Below are 21,936 nucleotides of genomic sequence, written 5' to 3'. Positions count from 1 at the left end.
GATATAGGCCAAATGCAGGCAAATGGGGTTAGCTTGGTGGGCACCATGGTCAGCATAGCCAAGTTGGGCCAAAGGGCCTGTTTTTATGCTGTATTACTCTGACTCATTGAAGCCATCGTCTTTTGTTCGGTTCACCAACTCCTCACTTGCATTCATCCTTGTGGTGATATGGCCCATTGTGTCAATGCCAGCTCACGGAAAAGTCCTATTTCCTCCCATTAATTTTCCCAGTTACTTATTCTCCCCAAATTCTTATCAGCTCCTCCTGGATCCACCACTCACCTACACACTGTGGGCAACTTACAACGACCAACTTGTTTACTGACCTGCACACCTGTGGGATGTGGGAGGAAACCTCTACGATCACAAGGAGAACGTGCAAACTCCACACAGACAGGACCAGAGGTCAGGATTGAACCCTGGTTTCTGGTGTTGTGAGGCAGGAGCACTACCCTTCTCTTTTTTTCTCTTTGTCTGCCTGCATTTATCATCCACCTGCCACTGTCACCCAACTCCACCTACTCCCCTCCCCTACCTGATGCAATCTGCCCGTCATCTTTCACCCCCTCCTCAGTCCACCAATCACCTCAGGCTCCTGTCTCACCACTCCACTCTCCCCCCCCCCCCCCCCCCCCCCCCCGTCTTATACTGGGTATCTCCACTCTCAGTCCTGATGCAGGGTTTCGACCTGTAACTTCTACAGTTTCTTCCTCCCCCACCACAGATGCTGCCCGACCCACCAAATTCCTCCGTCATGCCTTCATCCCTTCCCTAGAAGCAGGCTGAAGGTAAACCAGACTATTTGTAACCTCGGCACTGTATGTGAGCTACAGTAGACTTCAGGGCCGACACTCTGAGATCTCTGTGCTCCTCCAGTGCTGGCTGCTACACATCCCTGAACTTAAACTCTTTGGCAACTGCACCTTCAGCTGCCAAGCCTCAAAGCACTCTTTAAACATCTACCCCCTCCATCTCCTTTAACACACCGTAAAGCCTCCCTCTTTGACCAAGTTATTTAGTTTTCTGCCTCTCGTAGTTTGACATCGATACATTTTTTTTGTTTGATAACCTATTTTATAAAGTGTTATATAAGTGGTGGCTTTGAATTACTTATCAAGTTTTAACAAGCATGAGCGGAACAATTGGACTTAAATGAGGGAATGAAAAACTGGTGTAAATCCATTTTAAAATGAAATCCTGGACTCGTAATAATAATAAAAAAAAATTAGTAATTCATCTGTAAAGTTTGGTCTAAAGACTAAAATGCACATTATACAGTGGACAGACAACGGCTCTGCTTAATGTTTATCCAACTGAACTTGATTGAAGGAGAAAGGTGGAATAACTGGGAATGATTAGGAAGCTTCAAAGTCTCAGGAATGTTTCTGATGCACGGTAAAACATGTAAGCATAGGGGTCAAACAGCTTATAAATGGTGGTGTGATTGCTCTCTCTGCATTGCCAGCCTCCTAACTTGTTTTTGTTGCTAACTGAAACTTCTACAGTTTCTTCCTCCCCCACCACAGATGCTGCTTGACCCACCAAATTCCTCCAGCAGACTGTTCCTCTGTCATGCCTTCATCCATTCCCTAGAAGCAGGCTGAAGGTAAACCAGACTATTTGTAACCTCGGCACTGTATGTGAGTTACAGTAGACTTCAGGGCCGACACGGGTGACACTTTTGAAGGGAAATGTACTATGGAGATGTGGTCAATGTTCAGGGATCTTTTGCAGGATGTTAGGGATAAATTTGTCCTGGTGAGGCAGAGAAGGAATGGTAGGGTGAAGGAACCGTGGGTGATGAGAGAGGTGGAACAACTAGTTAGGAAGAAGAAGGCAGCATACATAAGGTGTAAGCAGCAAGGATTGGACAGGGCTCGTGAAAAATGTAGAGTAGCAAGGAAGGAACTTAAGAAAGGGCTGAGGAAAGCGAGAAGAGGACATGAAAAGGCTTTGGTCAGTAGGGTTAAGGAGAATCTCAAGGCTTTTTTCTCATACGTGAAGAGCAGAAGGATGGCTAGTGAAAAGGTAGGTCCCATTAAAGACAAAGGTGGGGGGATGTGCCTGGAAGCTGTGGAAGTGGGTGAGGTTCTCAATGAATACTTCTCTTCAGTATTCACCAAGGAGAGGGGTCTTGATGATGCTGAGGACAGTGTTGGTGAGGGTAATGTTCTAGAGTATGTAGATATTAAGAGAGGATGTGTTGGAGTTAGAAAATATTAGGACAGATAAGTCCCCGGGGCCTGATGGAATATTCTCCAGGCTGCTGTGTGAGGCAAGGGAGGAGATTGCTGAACCGTTGGTTAGGATCTTTGAGTCCTCGTTGTCCACAGGGATGGTACCGGAGGATTGGAGGGTGGCGAATGTTGTTCCCTTATTCAAGAAAGGTAGTAGGGATAGTCCAGGGAATTACAGGCCAGTGAGCCTTACGTCTGTGGTGGGTAGAAAGGATTCTAAGGGATAGGATCTATGAGCATTTAGAGAATCATGGACTGATTAGGGACAACCAGCATGGCTTTGTGAAGGGAAGATCTTGCCTCACAAGCCTGATAGGGTTCTTTGAGGAGGTGACCAGGAAGATTGATGAGGGTAGTGCAGTGGATGTGGTTTACATGGATTTTAGTAACGCGTTTGACAAGGTTGCGCATGGTAGGCTTCTTCAGAAGAGGCCAAGGGATCCAGGGAGGCTTGGCCATGTGGATTCAGAATTGGCTTGCCTGTAGAAAGCAGAGGGTTGTGGTGAAGGGAGTGCATTCAGATTGGAGGGTTGTGACTAGTGGTGTCCCACAGGGATTGGTTCTGGGACCTCTACTTTTTGTGATACTTATTAGCGACTTAGATGAGGGGGTGGAGGGATGGGTTAGCAAGTTTGCAGATGACACAAAGATTGGTGGTGTTGTGGATAGTGTGGAGGGTTGTCGAAGATTGCAGAGGGATATAGATAGGATGCAGAGCTGGGCTGACAAGCTGGCAGATAGAGTTCAATCCAGAGAAGTGTGAGGTCGTAAACTTTGGAAGGACAAGCTCCAAGGTAGAGTACAAGTTGAATGGCAAGATTCTGGGCAGTGTGGAGGAGCAGAGGGATCTGGGGGTTCATATCCACAGATCACTGAAAGTCGCCTCACAGGTAGATAGGGTAGTTAAGAAAGCTTATGGGATGTTAGCTTTCATAAGTCGGTGGATTGAGTTTAAGAGCCGCGAGGTAATGATGCAGCTTTACAAAACTCTGGTTAGGCTACACTTATAGAGTACTGTGTCCAGTTCTGGTCGCCTCATTATAGGAAGGATGTGGAGGCATTGGAAAGTGTGCAGAGGAGATTTACCAGGATGCTGCCTGTATTAGAGAGTATGGATTATGAGGAGAGACTAAAGGAGCTAGGGCTTTACTCATTGGAGAGAAGGAGGATGAGAGGAGACATGATAGAGGTATACAAGATATTGAGAGGAATAGATAGAGTGGACAGCCAGTGCCTCTTTCCCAGGGCACCAATGCTCAAAACAAGAGGACATGGCTTTAAGGTAATGGGTGGGAAGTTCAAGGGAGGTATCAGAGGGAGGTTTTTCACCCAGAGAGTGGTTGGTGCATGGAATGCACTGCCTGGGGTGGTGGTGGAGGCTGCCTTGGACAAGTTCAAGAGATTGTTAGATAAGCATATGAAGGAATTTAAGATAGAAGGATATGTGGGAGGAAGGGGTTAGGTAGTCTTAGGTGTGGTTTGAAGGGTGGAACAACATGGTGGGCAGAAGGGCCTGTATTGTGCTGTATTGTTCTATGGTTCTATATTATGGGAATGAGCGAGGGGCCGGGTTTGACTCGCTTCCCCATGGTGCAGCTGGAGGTGGTGAATGTTTACGGTGAAGCAGCTCCATTTTTGGCCCCACTCCGTCAATTCGACAGGAGACTGGGTACCCCTGGCACTGGGGTGAGCCATGTCTGTCATTAGAGTAATACATCATGGAAACAGACCCTTTGGCCCAACTGCTCCATGCTGACCAAGATGCCCATCCAAGCTAGTCCCATTTTCCCCATTTGGCCCGTATCCCTCTAAACCTTTCCTATCCATGTACCCGTCCAATTGTCTTTTAAGAGTTGTTATTGTACCTGCCTCAACCACTTCCTCTGGCAGCTTGTTCCATATAGGTACCACCCATCAGGTTCCTATTAGATCCTTCCCCTCTCACCTTAAACCTATGCCCACTAGTTCTTGATTCCCCAACACTGGCTAAAAGACCGAGTGCGCTGACTCTATCTGTGCCCCTGATGATTTTATACACCTCTATAAGATCACCTCTCAGTCTTCTATGCGCCACTGAAAAAAGTCCTAAAACCATTTGGAGACTTTTGAACTTAGTGGGATCTTGAGGGCATTTAAAGCTGTAGCAGGTTTGCAGATGGCAGTGTACCTACACCCTGAAAGTTAAACCTGCCATAAATGGGCAAAAGCAACAGGAATGCCTTCTCAATCCCCTCAGGGAAGGCAGCAGCCACCTGCAAATCCTTATCCTTCCTGATCCACTCAAACCTCCCCTGCAAGACATCACTCAGCATTATCTTCCAGGACCTGCATATCCTGACCTGTGAACTCCCTTCACCCTGTTTTGCACAGCCAGTCAAGGCCCAGAAACTGCCGATATTAGTTGTGTTTTTCAGCCACCTGAAACCGAGTTTCGCTTCAGCCAACGTCATTCAGATTGTTGTCAACCTGTGGTAGCTAGGGCAGAAGGTCTAATAAAGGGGAGAAGGTGAAGCTGGATCAATGCTCAAAGGGTGGATGGAGGGGAAGGAACAGACTCTGTGAAAAAGGATGGGAAGACCAAGTGAGCTGTCAAGAAAATGGCCAGCTTTTGTGGAGCAAATTCCATGCAATACTTCAACACAACATGGATTTACTGGCTGCTGACATTAATGCTGTTTGTGAGACTGAAAGTTTGCACGTAAGCCTTAGAAAGAATTTGTTGTGAAGCCATTAACAGCCCCTAAGACCACTAGATGGTTCAGTAGATGCAGCCTTCTCCTTCCTTGGTTAACTGCCTTGGTCCATGTACATGAAAGGGACAAGGAGTGATCCAGTGGTGATAGCTTTGTTGGACTATGGGGTTTACTAGTTTCACATGGATCTTCAAAGCTTGTCTTCGGGGCTTTCTTCAACTCAGAAGCAGTCAATTCCATTTCCCCACCCCTTTCCACCATTTTTTCCTTACAGTGCTATCTGTGGCTCAGTTGTCACACTCTATCCTCCGAGTCAAAAGGTTGTAGGTTCAAATCCTACTCTAGAGTTTTGACCATTAAAACCAGAATGACCTTCAGTGCAGCACATAGAGAGTGCTGCACTGTTGGAAGTGTGGCATAACTCTTCCACTGGGTAAATGAGAGCCTCTTCTCACTTGAACTCAGTGTTAACTAGCAGTTGTCAAGTGGCAAGACTGATGTCGTGATTGACTGTGCGTGCTTGTTTCCAGTTAGTGGTGGTTCCAGTGATGGGGTCCATTAAATTCAGCAAATTGGCAATGGGTCTTAATAATAGATGGGTACATTCTGTCAAAGTGGGAGGTACTGTTATGGTCCTGATATGATTTCAGACTGCTGAATGAGATTAGATCCTCAGTCAAAAAGGGAATAAAGTTATTGAAGACCATAACTGAACTGCCCATTGTTCCGTAGGGCCAACGTAGGACTTTATACCCAACAATGTGAATGACTCCTATCTACCCTGTGAAATGGCCAAACGAGCTACTCAATGCAAGGGACAGTTAAAGGTGGCCAGGAGATACTAGCCTTACCAGCAGCAGCCATAACACAGGAACAATTATTTTAAAATAAAATTAAAGATGACATCTAAGAGGAATGTGTAAAGATGCAACCAGAGTTATTTCTCTCATTTTTGCATGAAAACTTGTAAATGATTCTTTAATATTTCTAAAAAGTTAGGGTTCCTCATGCCTTCCTCTTTCTATATATTTTTACTTTAGATATTTTCTGATTGGTACGATATAATAAAGACAAATTGTAAATGGTTTTGTGAATGACAGAGTCCTGTGTTGAAGTTGTTAATGCACACTACTAGCCCACTGGAAGATAATTGTTATAGACTGACAATGTAGTTCTATCCAATGTTTAAGGTCTACTGAGATAATCACTGAATTTTTTATTTACCAGGATGGAAATTGCTTGTACCATTAAAACTACTTTCTTAGCAAGGTGGGTTCAATGATTGAACCATGATGGAGTAAATTTGTGTTCAAGCTCTTGACTTGATAGGTTGCGCCCTGACTTTACTGAAGCACAGGGTGAGTGGTGTGAACAAGAATCAGTCGACTGGCAGAGTAATGGTCTTCTGCACCTGCAGCTCTGGTTGTAGACTGGTGGGCCCCAGACCTGGGGTAGGTGCACCCTGGGGCACATTCCTTCTGTGCCCCTTTGCACCATTGTAAATTAGCTCAAGTGGCATAATGAGCTGCTACTGATCTAGATAGTTAATCATTTGTCTTTTGCCTTGCCAACATGATTACACATTAATGATAGATCCAAATCTTGGCTGTCAGTTAAAAAAGTTTCTTCAAAAGATGCTGTTGATAGAGGCCCAGGGAAATCAGTCAAGGTTGGTGGTGTGAGAGACAGATGGCCAGGATCAGGAAGGTCATTCCAGATTAATGGAGAGTTTAGCCCTTCAGAAACTGGTGATGTGGCAACATGGAAGTCAAATAACATAATTCTTTGAAATCTCGAAGGTGGATTACAGATGTAACTTGCTGTCCTGAACAGCTGGCAGTATCCATTCAACCAAGTAAGTTTTGGAAGTGAACAGACATTGTAGGGTGTGTTAAATCTTTTAAGTCCAGCAGAATCCCTGGTAAAGTGATAAAGGCTGAAATGTGCATTCCTTTTTGACAACTCGCCATTTGTTTGCTATTTGAGATTTTGAGAGTGTGGGCTGTTTAACTCTCTTCTCGCACTTGCTTGCACTCTCTCCTTTCCATCTCTCTCTCTCTGTCTCTCTTCTACTGTCTCCCTCTCTCTCTCTCCCGCTCTCTCCCTCTCCAGTCTCCCTCTCCATTGTCTCTGTCTCTCTTTCTCCCTCTCTCTCTCTCCTACTGTCTCTCTCCCTCTCCACTATCTTCTCTACCTCTCCACTCTCTCTCTCCACACTCTCTCTCTCTCTCTCCACTCTCACTCTCACGACACACACATAAAACCATCTGTTTGAAAAAGGCTTCTATTCCACTCTCCCAGTTCGCCATCTGTTTACTGTACAGCTATCTATGAGGTGTCTCAGCTTTTTCTGATGGTGTGCAAAATGTTTTTTTGTCAATAATTAACATAACCTCAGCTGTATTAACATCTTTGTGAAATGTCTAATTTCACTGCTGTGATGTTAACTTCATTCACTGTTAAAACACACTGGTGTAAACCACTGTGGCTGTTTAGCAGGTCTGTGGGGTAGGAGATATGGTCAGAAAAGTATAAACACAAGCAACTGTCCTTCTGCTTCTAGTTTGCAAAATTTGCATTACATTTTGAGGAACAATTGTCACTGTTGCATCTATAGCACAGGCATCTTGCTGGTTCACTATTTAATTTACAAGTCAATGCCCCATTGAGCAGAATTAGGCCACTCAGCCCCTCAAGCCTGTCCTGCCAATTGATTGTATCCTGTTCACTTCCTGAACACTTTGAAAGATACCGGAGGGAGCAATTGTTCATAAATGGCTGGAAGTTTGTCAACATTTGAAATTTTGTTCCATTGACTTCAATGATACCAAATTTTGGCAGTGGACTGGAATGAGCCACCAGCTGGGAATGGATTTCCTGTTTGTACCCCGTATCTCTTGAAGAATTTTGCTGATGCTGAGGACTTGGTTGCAGAAAGTTCATGCATGGCTAGAAATTTAACATTCAACATGTTGGTGTATACATGTTCTACTCCTGAGTCCTGATGCAAGATCTCAACTCGAAACTGACACTGCCTGACCCACTAAGTTCCTCCAGCAAGTTGTTTTTTACTCCATATTCCAGCATCTGCATTTTCTTGTGTCTTCATTCTACTCCTTTTGACCTCAGGCTCCACTGAAGTTAAGAAAGGTACAACATGAATACAGTCCTGTAGCAAGCATTCGCTCAAAGAACCATAGGTGAGTGTCTGCCCCAAAATCTTTTTGGGAGATCCAGAATGCAGTCACTGCAGAACTCTTTTCCACTGATCTCAGGTACTGTCTGTATGGAGTTTGCATGTTCTCATTGTGACCACATGATGCTCCAGTTTCCTCCTAAGTCCAAAGGTGCACTGATTAGTAGATTAACTGGCCTGTGCCTGGTGAATTGGGTTGGCGGGGTGGGGGGAAGCGGGGAGGATGGAAATTGATGGAAATGCAAGAGAATAAAATAAGGGAAACAAAAACGGAGAATGCTGGAAAAACTCAGCAGGTCAGGCAGCAACTGTGGAAAGAGAAGCAGCTGACGTGCTGGGTCCTCTGACCACAATCCCAAAACTTTGACTCTTTCTTCTTTCCACAGATGCTGCCTGTCCCAAGTTTTGTAAACATTTTCTGTTTTTATTTCAGATTTCTGGCATCTGCAGTTTTTGTTTGCTTTTTCAATTTAAAAAAGTGGGATTTGTTCCGATGGTCAGCATGGCCTCGGTGGGCCGAAGGATCTGTTTCCATGCTGTATGATCCTGTACTCTGCATTGTGACCAGTTGGTATCATGGGTTGAAATGCATCACTCTGGAAATTAAGGAATGCTGTTCCCACTGACAATTAGACTTGTCCTGATCAGCCCATTTGTGTTTTGGATGTGAGTGTATGGCATCATGTTTAGAGCAGTGATAGGAGAAACAATTTCATGGATCCAAAACATACCAGCCGCTGGTTGCACAGAACCCGACTAAGTTTTCATAGTGCTGCTTACCCTGTATCTGCATCGTTTGCTGGGTTTCTCCCTGATCCCAGTCCCAGGAACCCAACTTGGGTCCCTGTTAAGGTTTTTTTACCTGTCATTTCTCTTGTGGGGCTCATGACCCTTGCCTGAACTCACCAACCAACTACCCAGCATGGCCCAAGCCTTCAGATCGCTTTCCTCCATGGACCCCCTCCAACCCCCAACTGAAAATTGACAGGTACATGGATAGGAAGGATTAAAGGGATATGGGTCAAATGCGACGAATGGGACTAGGCATGGACGAGTTGGACCAAAGGGCCTGTTTTCCCATACTGTATGACACTAACTTGATCTGAATTTAGTCCCGGAACTGCCTGCCTGCCTTTACACAATCACAGCACGCAGAGGAAATGTCAATGAACTTTAATATTAACAAACCGGGTATGAGAGGCTGGTAAACAAAGTTTGGTAAGATGGCCTTTTGCTGTTGTCTTGGAAAAAATTCTGGTTATTTCAAGGTGGAATGAAAATGGGCGATGCAAATTGGTTTACTTGTTCTTTTGCATAGAAGGTTATGGACCAAGTTTTTGGTAAATGGGATTGGTCAGCATTAGAAAGGTGGGCTGAGGGGCCTGTTTCTATGTTGTATGATTATGCAGTGAATGGCTTTCCTCATTTTTACAAACATTGATTTTTTTTGTGTGACATGGCTGTACAGCTGTTAATCAAAGCAGTGCAGACTACCTTATGCCAGGTTTCCATCCCCATTGCACCCTACTCAGCTTCACTACCTCTGGACATGTCCCTGTGATACCTGTTTTAGTGAGGACCCATCCCAGACTCCGGCCTCCACTGGCTGGAACACCGCTGCTGGATTCCTGTGGATGTGTCTCCTAGAGATCCCAGGATGGGCCGAAGACCTTCCAGAAAAAGTGAAACCGTTTCAGTTTTCAAACCTCCTGTATGTTTCCTCAGGTGATTCCCGAAGACAGCGGCAACCAGAAGACTGAACAGGGAAAGTGTCCACATCAAATGTTAACGATTAAGAGTGTAAGCTCACTGTAAAACTTGAGGTTGTTCAGTTTTGGTTACATTTCCACTCTGTCCCAATTTGAACAAGATTTTGGAATTCCATTACACAAATGTATTGGAAATGCAGCATTGTCACGAGAACACCTATTTTCTTGACGGCATGAACACTGAATTCTCAAACTTCTGGTAACCACTCCCCCTCTGTCCCTTTTTCTCTTTTCTCTCTCTCTTCCTGATCCACCTGGCCCCCATCACCCTATGTAGTTCCCCCTCCCCTGCCCTCTCCATCTGCCCATCACCCACACACTTCTCCCAATGTTCCCACCCCCCACCACCCCATCTCCCTCCCCCATTTCATGCTCCACCTTTCTTTCCTGGCAGTTTCCACCATCTTCAGCCCTTTGTCATTTCCACTTATCATCTTCCAGCTTCTGACATCATTCCCACCCTCCCTCATCTGCCTGTCCCCCCTCCTCACCTGGATCCCACCTATCACCTGCTAGCTCCTGCTCCACCCCTTCCCTCTACCTTCTTATACAGACCACCTCCCTCTTTAAATCCAGATGTAGGTTCGCGCCCTGAAACTTCGACTGTCCATTTCCCTCCATAGATGCTGCCTGACCTGCTGAGTTCCTCCAACACTGTGTGTGTTGCTCCAAATTCCAGCATCTGTAGTCTCTTGTGTCTCCTATCTTCTTGTGGTTCTTGTGAGAATGGCTGCATCCCCTATCCCTTCCCTTCTGCTGCCTTAGGTCTGGTAAATCAGAGGTAGCAGTATAACATTAACAGTCTGATTCACGTTCCCCTCCCTCCTTGAACCTTCCTGTTAGCTTTTCCAGGGCATTAATTTCCCTGAGCTCCATCTTACTCTTGGTTTAGGAGGTGGGTGAATGGGTGAGGAGAGGAGTCGGGTTCAGGGGTTGGGGCTTATGGTTAGCGGAAAGTAGTGCACTGCCTGGATCAGGAGGAAAATTCTAGCCCGATGCAATGAATGTGATTCTCATTCAACTGTTATCTGTCATTGACAGCCAAAGGAAGTGACCTCCATTCTGTAACCTTTTGAATGTCAATATTTGGATACCCTTGCTCTTGTTGGATATTATAAAGTTGCACATCCTTTTGGTGAGATGGTGCCAAAAGCCCAATTGCATATTAGTCTTATCCTGTAGCAACTGTGTTTTGCCTGTTGCCTTCAGACGGAGGAAGAAGCGTATTGGGCCTTACATATGCAGTCTAGCTGAAGCAGTGTTCAGAATCAGGTTTATTATCAGACATATGTCATGAAATTTGTTGTTTCACGGCAGCAGTACAGTGCAAGACATAAAAATTACTATAAGTTACCAATAAATAAATAGTGCAAAAGAGGAATAACAAGGTAGTGTTCATAGACCATACAGAAATCTGATGGCAGAGGGGAAGAAGCTGTTCTTAAAACACTGAGTGTGGGTCTTCAGGCTCCTGTACCTCCTCCCCAATGGCAGTAATGAGAAGAGGGCATGTCCCTGATGGTGAGGGTCCTTAATGATGGATGCTGCCTTCTTGAGGCACCGTCCTCTTGAAGATATCCTCGATATTGAGGAGGGTTGTGCCCATGATGGAGCTGGCTGAGTCTACAACCCTCTGCAGCCTCTTGCTATCCTGTGCATTGTAGGCATCATACCAGATGGTGATACAGCCAATCCAAATGCTGCTGCTTTTGCAAGATCAGCCCATGGTGTATTGCCCAGAATGAACCATCAACTTAACTTACTGCTTCGTGAAGTAAGAGATGCAGTCAGACAGAAGAATCACAATGCATCACAAAGGAGAATTTATTGCATTCCATCACCTAGCCTCCAGGCTTAATGACTTAGTGTAAAATTGGAAGCTGTTTCAGTTGTTATGATTACTTTAAGACTCGTAGCTAATCACTAAGATGGCCACTGGCCTTGGTACCTTGCTACCATTGCTCTTCGTAGTCCAGTATTCAGCTACATTTTAACAGCTTCGTTTTATACAGCTTTCTAGAGTTAACAGCAGGGAAACAGGCCCTTTGCCCCACTGAGTCTATGCTGACCACCAACCACTCATTTACACTAATGCCATTATATTCTCCTCATTCCATCAATCCCCACCGGCTTCTACCACTCGCCTGTATATTAGAGGCAATTTACAGCAGTCACTTTTAATTTACCAACCCACACGTCTTTTGGGCATGGGAGGAAACTGGAGCACCTGGAGGAAACCCACATGGTCAAAGGGAGAACGTGCATACTCCACACAGACAGCACCGGAGGTCAGGATTGAACCTGGGTCGCTGGTGCTGTGAGGGAGCAGCTCCATTAGCTGCTCCACTGTGCCTCCCTAACCTAGAACTATGCTGGGAATTTTTTTTTGTAAAGTGATCTATAAGGGATGCTTGTGTTTAAAAGTAGAGTATGAGGCTCATGTGTTTAAATGCACTGCCAAATGGTGGTGTGTTCAAGCGTGACCTCTCCGGGTTGATTGGTTGGATTGGCCAGGTTATTACTTCGGGGGAGTGTAGGGGGTGAAGAAAATAAAATTGCCCAATGTTGCCATCTAATGATCCAAGCTGGCATGTTATATCAAGGAGGATTGGTGTGGGGAGGGGCACTGTATCATAGCAGTTAAATTACTGGACCAGCAACCAGAACTCTGGTCCACTGACTCAAGGACGCAAGTTCAAGTCCCACAGTGGCTGCACGGGAATTTAAAACTCCCATAATCCAGTGCGCTTGGCATTTTGGTAGTGGACTGGCAGATTTTTTCGGACTATTGGATGTTACTTCTATTAATACCCCAACACTTTATTTTAGATGTTGCACAGTGTGATAAGTTTTCGAGTAAACCAGGTGAGTTAAAAGAGAGCACAGGATCCCGGGGCCTCAGTGATTGGGAAGGGAACATGGAACCGGGGCTCTGGTGAGTGGGAAGGGAGGGCAGGATCTGGGAACCTGTGTGTTAGAGGGAGTGTGAGAACCGGGGCCCCAGTGTGTTAGAGGGACCACAGGAACTGAGCCTGTGAAATTAAAGGGAGCATGTCAACCATTACCTAGTGAGCCCAGTGCCAAACCATCGGGATTTCCAAATAGTCGGACAGCAGATTATCAAAGTTTTACTGTACATCCTCTCCCCAGGTTACAAACATCTGACTTACGAACACCTCTACATATGAAGGAACTCTTCCAAAATATTATTAAATTCAAAAGTCCAACGTATGTACATATGTCCATTCCTACAAGCGACAGAACTAGTTTCCTCTTTCACTTTTAGTAACTGTTCTGCCTTATCAGTCTTGTGTGTTTTTGATGCCATTCATTACAGTCCTGTGTAGGCATTGGTACCATATCAAGTGATCTTTGTGTATTTTCCGACTTGTGGACAAAATCAACATGGACGTCTGTGAAAACGCAACCCGTTCATTACCCGGGATAGGCCTGTGTGTAAGATTAAAATTACTCTCAGTAATGTTTACTGTGAAGCCATCAGATTGCCATTAAAAACATGTCTGGGTCATTAATGACTTCTAGGGGCATTAATGAAATCTGCTCTCCCCTAATGTGACCTTTGAATGACTCTTTACTGGCTGGATGTTGGGGGTCATTGCTAGCAGATTGTAGTGTACAATTGGAGCAGGAGGGAGAATGAATTTTCACTGTGAGAATTTTGTCCTTGTGCTTTCAAGAGGATTCTTCTGTACAGAATGAATACAGATCTGAGACCATGGACAAATATAGCATAGGGTGGAATTGTACCATTTGAAAGTCTTTTATCACACAGTTGGAGCATGAATTTTTGGTTTAATTCTAGGTTCCTTTTTTGCTTTTTTTAAAAAAAATTTCACAAAATCAGCCACTTATAAAAAGTGACGAGGTATTAACTTACAGACTCTGAGAAACTCTGCTGAAACAAAGTTAGTGATGCCAGTGTGTATTCAAAATGATGTTAACTTATCGAACTTTACCACTGTCTACCAGGTCGCCACAGTCACACCACTAATCAACACATGGAATCAGTCAGTAGATTTGGGGAGCAATTTGAAAGTGATTTGTGGCATTCTTAAAGCAAAATGAATGAAAATATAAATTCCAGCATTTATTGCTCTCATGGAGTTACATTGATAGGTATTTTTGTAGTCAAATGTCAGAGTCATAGAGAGATACAGCACGGAAATGGGCCCTTCAGCCCACCAAATCCGTGCTGACCAACCACCCATTTACACGAATCCTATATTAACTCCGTTGTTAATTCTCCCCACATTCTCATCAGCTCACCCCACATTCTGCCACTCACCTACACACCAGGGACAATCTACAATAGCTAATTAGCCTACCAACCCACATGTGCTTGGGATGTGGGAGGAAACCGGAGCACCCAGAGGTTGCATGGAGAACGTGCAACCTCCACACACACGGCGCCAGAGGTCAGGATTGAACCCGGGTCTCTGGCATTGTGAGTTAAGACTGAAAATAATTAAGCTGAACATACAGTGCATACATAAACAGTGTATGTTCCACAGAAAATTAGTTGTCTTCTATTGTCACATTTGATTGTGGATTATGCACCCAATCCAGTCAGTTCTTTCCAGAGTGTGACTGTAACATGATGGCAATAACAGTGGAGTTGTCCTTTTGTCTTCCCCAAGGCTGAGCTAGTACAGTTTCAGTATTTGTCACTTAAAGACTGCAGGCACTTGTATGGTAGGTAGGGGAATGGAGGAGAATGTGGCACTGCAGAATGTTTCTCCTACCAAACGCCCCAACTGTTGAATCTCTGCTTCACCAACAATTCCCTAAATAAATTGAGCAGGAAGATGTCATAGACTCATACAGCACGGAAATACACCCTTCGGCCCTCCAAGTCTTTGCTGACCATCGAGGACCCATTTATGTGAATCCTGTTTCTTTTTCCAACATTCTCGTCGATTCTCTCTAGATTCTACCATTCACTTACACATTAGGGGTAATTTACAGTGGCTAATTAACCTGCATGCCTTTGGAATATGTCTTCAATTTCCCCCACTGCTACTGGTTTAGGGCAAGGTGGTCAAAAGCCTCCAATAAAGATTCCCAGAATTTCAATAATTTATTTCTGCAGTGGAATTGGAATAGAAACCTTTTCGCAACTGACCAAGTGAGATACAAGGCCTTGCATTTAACTCTCTTATTTCAGCCCTTCTAATGTCCAGGCCTTGCATTAGTGGGTCAGAAACATGTTTAAAGTGCATGCTTTGAAATGTTCCCACAATCTTCAGTCGACAAATCACAATCGGTTTTAGTTTAATAATTTAGTATAAATTTTGCACACGACCCCCTTCAGCAGCATGGTGTGAATTCTGAGCACTCTAAACTGGAAGAAATAAAGTGTGGAGATCTGAAATAAGGGTAAGAAATGCTGGAAAGGGTCAGGTTGCATCTGTGGAGAAAAGAGCAGAGTGTTTGATCTTGATTCCTATATTTAATATATTCAGTCACCTGGCCTATGTACCTACTTAAGGCTGTAAAAAAAATATATTACAGCTACTTTGTGGCATCCAGAATCAAAATGCATATTCTAGATGATTCATTGGATAATTGCTCTGCATTCTGTCTGTTGTTAACATAGTGCATTGACTGGAGAAAGACTTCAATTTCTATTAGTCCCTTTCACAATCTTGGCCAGTCCTGGGATGCTTTGAAATATTTTTGTAGTGTAGTCACTGCTGTAACACAAGAAATATGACAGCAATGTTGTAATGGCCTGTTGGGTTGTTTTCTTACTGATACTGGTTGAGGGGTTAATATTGTCCAGGACACGGTCTGCTCCACTTGTTAAATAGTGCCATGGGATTTTTGTCATCCAGCTGGAGAGATCTGTTGTAATGAGTTATCTGAAAGCTCAGCTGTAACGTTGGCTGGTGGAGCAGACTGAAAGGGCCATTCTCCTGTTTCTGAAAGATGGCATTTTCCAACAGTACTGCCTCCCTCAGGGCAGCACTGGAATAGCAGCCTGGATTTTTTATGCTCTACTCCGGAGTTAAACCTCCAACTCTGGACTCAGAGGTACAGCTAACCAGCTAGTGCCTTGTAAGAAGGGTGTCATGGTTTGAATTGGTGCTGAAGTGACACTACTTGCCCTGGGGGAAACACTTTTGTGCAGGATGTTTTGTAACTCCCAATTCAGACTCCAAACAATTGCAGCGTACTTACACATACAAGGATCTTAGGACATTTTAAACATGGCCCCTCTTTCTGTTTGAAGACTTGGAAGAATGTACCTTGTGATAAGAATATCAAATGGAAGTGTGCCTTATTGTCCGTGATAGTGTTGGATTGCAATTCCTTTTAAATGGGCAAGAATAAGAGGGCCTGATTTTAATCAGGCAAGGGTTAAGATGTGGGGAGATGCTAAAATAGTGAATAGTTTGTTTTGAGTGAATGTAATGATGATTAAATGGACTTAATATTGTGTCAGTTCAAGAGATTTGGAAACTTGACGATAAAGAGCAGGAAAATAAATATATATAAGAGAAACCTTCACTCTCTCTGGGGAGTAATTTGTATAATCAAAGCACTCCCCAGAGAGAGTCCTTTGATTATGCAGTGGAGCTAGAATTAAGAAGGCCCCTCCTCCACCATCCTTCCCCCTTCTCCCCAATACCCACTGCACCTCCTGTCTAATCTCTTTGGCCTGTGGCTGCTCAGTTCAGTACTTAAACATGAGTACAACAGTCATGATTTAATTCACGTAGCTGTCTGGATTAGTTTCCGCAAACACCAGCCAGAGTAGTACAGCAGTTCTATTTTCTCAGGGAAAACCAGAAAGACCACCTGAAGAAGTTGTGCTGGGCCTCAATAAAGCCCAGGTTTGGCCAAAGCCAGTTCTGGGACAGGAGGGTCAAGAGACAGGATGCAACTGGAGGTGGTCAGCAGAAAAAAAGGTGATGTGAGGGAGGAACTTCTGACACAATGAGTTGTTATGATTTGGAATGTCAGACCCGAAGGATGGTGCAAGCACATTCAATTAGGGCTTTTAAAGAGGCTCCCACTGCCTCCCACCTCTCCCTGCCCACAGTACCCCCTCCTCCCACAGTTCAACCGATAGCTTGACAACACTCTAGGAAGAATTTCAGCTAGTAGAGCTGCTGCCTTTCTAGTGACAGAGACCCAGGTTCGATCCTGACTCTTTGTGTGGAGTTTATATATCCTCCCTGAGACTGTGTGGCTCCTTTAGTTGCTTCGGTTTGCTCCCACATCCTAAAGATGTGAAGGTTGGTAGGTTAATTGGCTACTGTAAATTGCCCCTAAGTGTGTAGGTGAGTGGTAGAAACTGGGGGGAGTTGATGTGAATGTGGGGAGAATAAAGATACTGTTACAGCTGGTTGTAAATGGGTGGTTGATGGTTGGTGCAGACTTGATGGGCCTGTTTATGTGCTGTATCACTTTATACCTCTTTGATTATGACTAATGTTAGTGATTTTTGTGAGAGAATGGCAGAAGGCAATGATAAAGAGATGAAATCCTGAGGTTCTTCCTCAAGTTGCTGCCTGACCTGCAGAGTGTTTCAGTATTTTCTGTTTGTTTGTTTTGGAATTCCAGCATCTGCAGTTTATTTTTTGCCTTGCTAAATGATAGAATGTAGGCTACCATTCAATGGTCTTCCATACAGTTGTTGCCATACAGATGTGAGCACTGCTGAATGAACCAGTGTTCCATATACCTGCATTAATCCATGATGCATGTTTATCATAGATTAACACACAGAGTGAGTGCAAATCCTTGTTGGCTGCTAATTGAGGTGTTTTTTTTTGGAAATATTTAAATATATATACAGGCAGTCCCCAGGTTACACAAGGGTTCCCTTCTTGAGAACTTTCGTAAGCCGATTTTTCCGTAAATCGGAGGTGTTTTCCATATCCATATCATATCGCTCTGCATACACTTCATATAATCCTTTCAATTTCATTGAATATTCACCCTCACACTACCCTAATTAAACTAATGAATATTATGCTGTATCCAGTTGTGAATGAATACCATGTGATGATATATTAAGTTTTGAAGCATTATTATGTAACTATCTTGAAAATTTATGAAAGAATTTGCGTAAGGTTGGATTTCATAAGTTAAGTCTTCCGTAACAAGGTGAGCGCCTGTATAACCTTGTGTAATGTTGGTGCTTTCTCTTTAATTCTTAGTTTTTAATTTCCAATTTTTTTTTCCTTGCAGTCGAGCAGGAAGAAGACTTTACTCTCTACCAGCCACACCGACAGGAGTACAATTTAACCTTTCCCAAATTCCAGAGGGGGAAGCTGTCACAGCTGCAGAGTTCCGAATTTACAAGGAGTGGGTCCGAAGCCGCTTTGAAAATGAAACATTTGAGATTGGTATCTACCAGGTGTTGCATGAGGATGCAAACAGGTGGGTTTCTCTCACTCCCTTCCACTGGCCCACCCACTCCACGCCCACTGACCCCTTACACTTTTTTGGTTGGGCTCTGGAGAACTCTAGAATGAGAAGGGTGGAATGATGTCTTATTTGGTGTTGGAGGAGAGAGTGAGTCTGGCCGCCTGCATTCTCCATATCTTGGAAGAATGGACACGTTGAAACTTAGGGAGTTTTTGAAGCATTCAATGGGGTAGATGTGGGGAGGATATTCCCCCTGATTAGGAGTCTTGGGCACAGAAGAGGAAGGCCATTTGTCAACCGAGTTAAGTTTATTGTCATGTGCACAAGCACGGTGAGATACAGTACAATGGAAACTTGCTTGCAGCAGCAGCAACGGGCACAGACCAACACACAGAATATAAATTAAGCCATAAATTATACAAGACAGTGAAAAGAGAGAGGAAAAAAAACATAAAAATAAGACCTTGGTGCAAAAAAAGTCTATGGTAGTGCAGGAGGGTTCCATTGTTGAGTGAATGAGACAAGGAGAAACTTCACTCTGTAGTAAATCTTTGAAATTCTCCGTTGTGGACGTCCATTGAGGTTCAGTCGATGAGTTCATGTAAAACAGAGATCGGTAAATGTCCGGATGTTAGGGAATCAAGGGATATGTGGATAGGGCACGAAAATGGCACTGAGGTAGAAGGTTGAACAGTGGAACTGGCTCCATGGCTGAAAGAACTACTTCTTTATGTTGAACCAGTGTCAAATGAGTGCTGCATCATGACTGTCCTTCAGGAGAATAGTGATCTGCACTCTTGATTTTAGACACATGCAGTCAAACAGCACAGAAACAGGCCCTTTGGCCCACAAGGGTTATCTATGCCAATCCCATTTACCAGCATTTGGTCTGTAGCCTTCCTTGCTGTGGCAATTCAAGTGCTTGTTTAGGTACTTAAATGTTGTGAGGGTCTCTGCCTCCACCACCCCCACTTCAGGCAGTGCGTTCCAGATTCCAACTACCCTCAGGGTGGAAAAAGTTCATCCTCAGAATCCCTCTTTACCCTTGCCATAAACCTCTCTTGATTCAGACACCTCTGCTTTGGGGAAAATGTTTCCTACTATTTTCTCTATCTTTGCCCCTCAGTTGTTATATACTTCTATCATTCCCCCTCTGCCTTCTCTCTAAGGAAAGCAATCCCAGACTATCCTTTCTCTCCTGGTAACTGAAACGCTTCATCCGAGGCAGCATCCTGGTCAATTTTCACTGCACCCTCTCAAGTGCAATCATGAGACAACCAGAATTGTACACAGTCCTCCAGCTGTGGCCTAACCAATATTTTATACAGTTGTGCCATTATATTCTATGCCCTGGCCTTCCCCTGTTGAGTGAGACTTGCCATGTAAAGTCAGAAGTCACCTCCCGTCTAATGCTGAGTATTGGGTCTCTTCTGCTGTGTTGTCCTATACCCTTACAAATTTGCTTAAAATATAGTTCCTACACACTTTAACATCTTTAACTGCTTTAACATCCTGACCACACTTTGGCTGGTGCAATTGTTTTGTGATACCTCCCTCAAGTTTTGATCTGTTCTGTGTTGCCATTTGCAGCCTTGTGCAGTTTATCCCAGGTGAGTACAGTCGTCTGAAATATATCAACTAGACCCCATGTTATTCTACTCAGGGTGACACTGGGTCCAGTTGCAGTTTAAACTCTCAACATGGAGCTTCCTGGAGCCTACACTTTCAAAGCAATATTGTTCACACATGGCTCAAAAAAAAGCATCAGTAGCGGTTCCCCTTGGCGATCAGACCTGTATATTCAGGTCAAAGGAAGCTTTTTTTATGCCCTTTATATTCTTGTATAACTTTCAAGATGTTGTGTTTTTAAAGTCTGACTTTACCTCTCCAGATATGGGTAGCCTGCAGTTTTTAAGATTTTTTTTTTGAAAGGCACAACCTTCAGGAAACAGCCTCCTAGGCTGTGACTGTGAAAGGTGTGATTTAAGAGCAGTCCTTTTGGACTGAGCAGACAGTGACGAATGCTCTCTTTTTTGTGTGTACAATTGACCTTTTTGTGCATTCTGAGAGGGCAACCCTGAATCATTCATGAATTTATCAGATTGTCGTATTAAAAATTATTTTCATCCGTGCAGCTGGAGGTTTTGTGGACTAAAAGTCGCTGCTGCCAGTGTATATTGCGAGTTGAAGAAGGTCTTTGTTGTTGAACATGTGGAACTTAGAGGAATTTTCCAGCATTGCTGGGAAAGGTGGTGAAATCAAACATTGAACATGTAGTTAACAATTGGCTTGGGCTGCTTAATCACAGAGAGATTCTGAGAAATCTGGCTGAAACACAGGCCCGAATTTTGTGGTTGTACTCAGGATTAAGCTCTCCTCTTCACACTGTGTATCTGATGGTTACTTCAGGAATCTCCACATGGTTACAAGTTGCCGTCTGTGTTGTCTTGCTGTTTAACCGGGCATGCTATTGAAGTCTTTAGAAACAAATCTTTTTGAAATCACTGAATCTTTTAGCGCACTGTTCCAGCTGTAAAGATACTGTACCTTAATGAGTTGATCCCCACTTTAATGATGTGTAATTGAGTTAGTGGAGTACCAACGCATAAACTATTAGTCAACAATCCCTCTGCTGCTGAAAAAAGCTCATTTTGTATTTATGGAATGAATGTCAAATTTCTCTATTCCATGATAGTTTCATTTTTAATTTTAAAAAGTTTGATGCTTCAGTTTCTGATCCTATTCCTTGGGTGCATCCTAATCTTTATCTTGCCTTTGGCTAAGAATGTACAAGGTGTGTGATAATTCCTACTTGGTGCTTTCTAGTTTGTTGTCTGTGGATGTTACTCATAAATACACAAACACTTTCATTTCACCTTTCTGACATCCAATACAGCAGTACAATAGATTTTCCAGTGAGTTCAAAGGGAGCAGGAAATGTACAAGCAATTGAGACCCGATTACAGATGTACCCACGTTCCTGAGCCCTGTTGTTTCAAACTCCAGTTCCAATCATGTATCCGGCCCACAGTCCCTGGCTTTGGCCACGCCCTGCACTTGTACTCTGAACTCCCAGCATACATTCCAGACTAATGAGTGAGCCAGATGCCGTATCATCAGGATTTCCAAACAATTGGATACTGGATCATCAGAGTTTTATTGCGTTTTTTGCAACCTTTTTTTATTTCAACAGACATTGATTGTGCTGTTTGTGCCAACAATTTAATGCATTGTGTGGTGTTGCATTTTGCCTTTTGGCTGCAGTAAATGAGAAAAGATGTTGTGGGAGAGAAGGAAAAAGCTGAGGAATCCAGTAAGTTTCTGTAATATCATGCATCTTCGTAAAGGAAGTAGTGGCAAAAAACAAATTGAAATTCAGTTCAGTGGCAGCTCCCAAAATCCTTTAAATCCGGTGAAGTATTCAGCAAGTGTGGTCATTGTTTTAATATGGGAAATGCACCGGCTAAACTGTGCACAGCAAGTTTCAAGAAGTATCAATGATAGTGGTTAAATATCTGCTAGGCGACTGAGGATAACTCACGCAGAGGGTGGTGCGTATATGGAACAAGCCGCCAGAGAAAGTAGTTGGGGCATGTGCAATAACAACATTTAGAAGGCATTTTGATAAGTACATGGATAGG

The 21,936-nt window shown here is 43.9% G+C and overlaps 1 protein-coding gene across 1 annotated transcript in view; it reads left to right on the top strand.

Annotated features, from left to right (window-relative positions):
* bmp6 (bone morphogenetic protein 6) overlaps positions 1–21,936 on the top strand; it is a 114,271-nt gene that overhangs the window by 24,839 nt on the left and 67,496 nt on the right. The window contains 2 exon segments of the mRNA XM_052022758.1: positions 18,116–18,163; positions 18,166–18,307. Of these exon segments, the coding sequence (XP_051878718.1) occupies positions 18,116–18,163; positions 18,166–18,307 (190 nt within the window).

This window comes from Pristis pectinata, chromosome 9 (assembly GCF_009764475.1).
Source record: "Pristis pectinata isolate sPriPec2 chromosome 9, sPriPec2.1.pri, whole genome shotgun sequence".
Classification (NCBI taxonomy): domain Eukaryota; kingdom Metazoa; phylum Chordata; class Chondrichthyes; order Rhinopristiformes; family Pristidae; genus Pristis; species Pristis pectinata.
The sequence above is the reverse complement of the archived record's forward strand: the minus strand, read 5'-3'. Positions and strand labels throughout refer to the sequence as shown.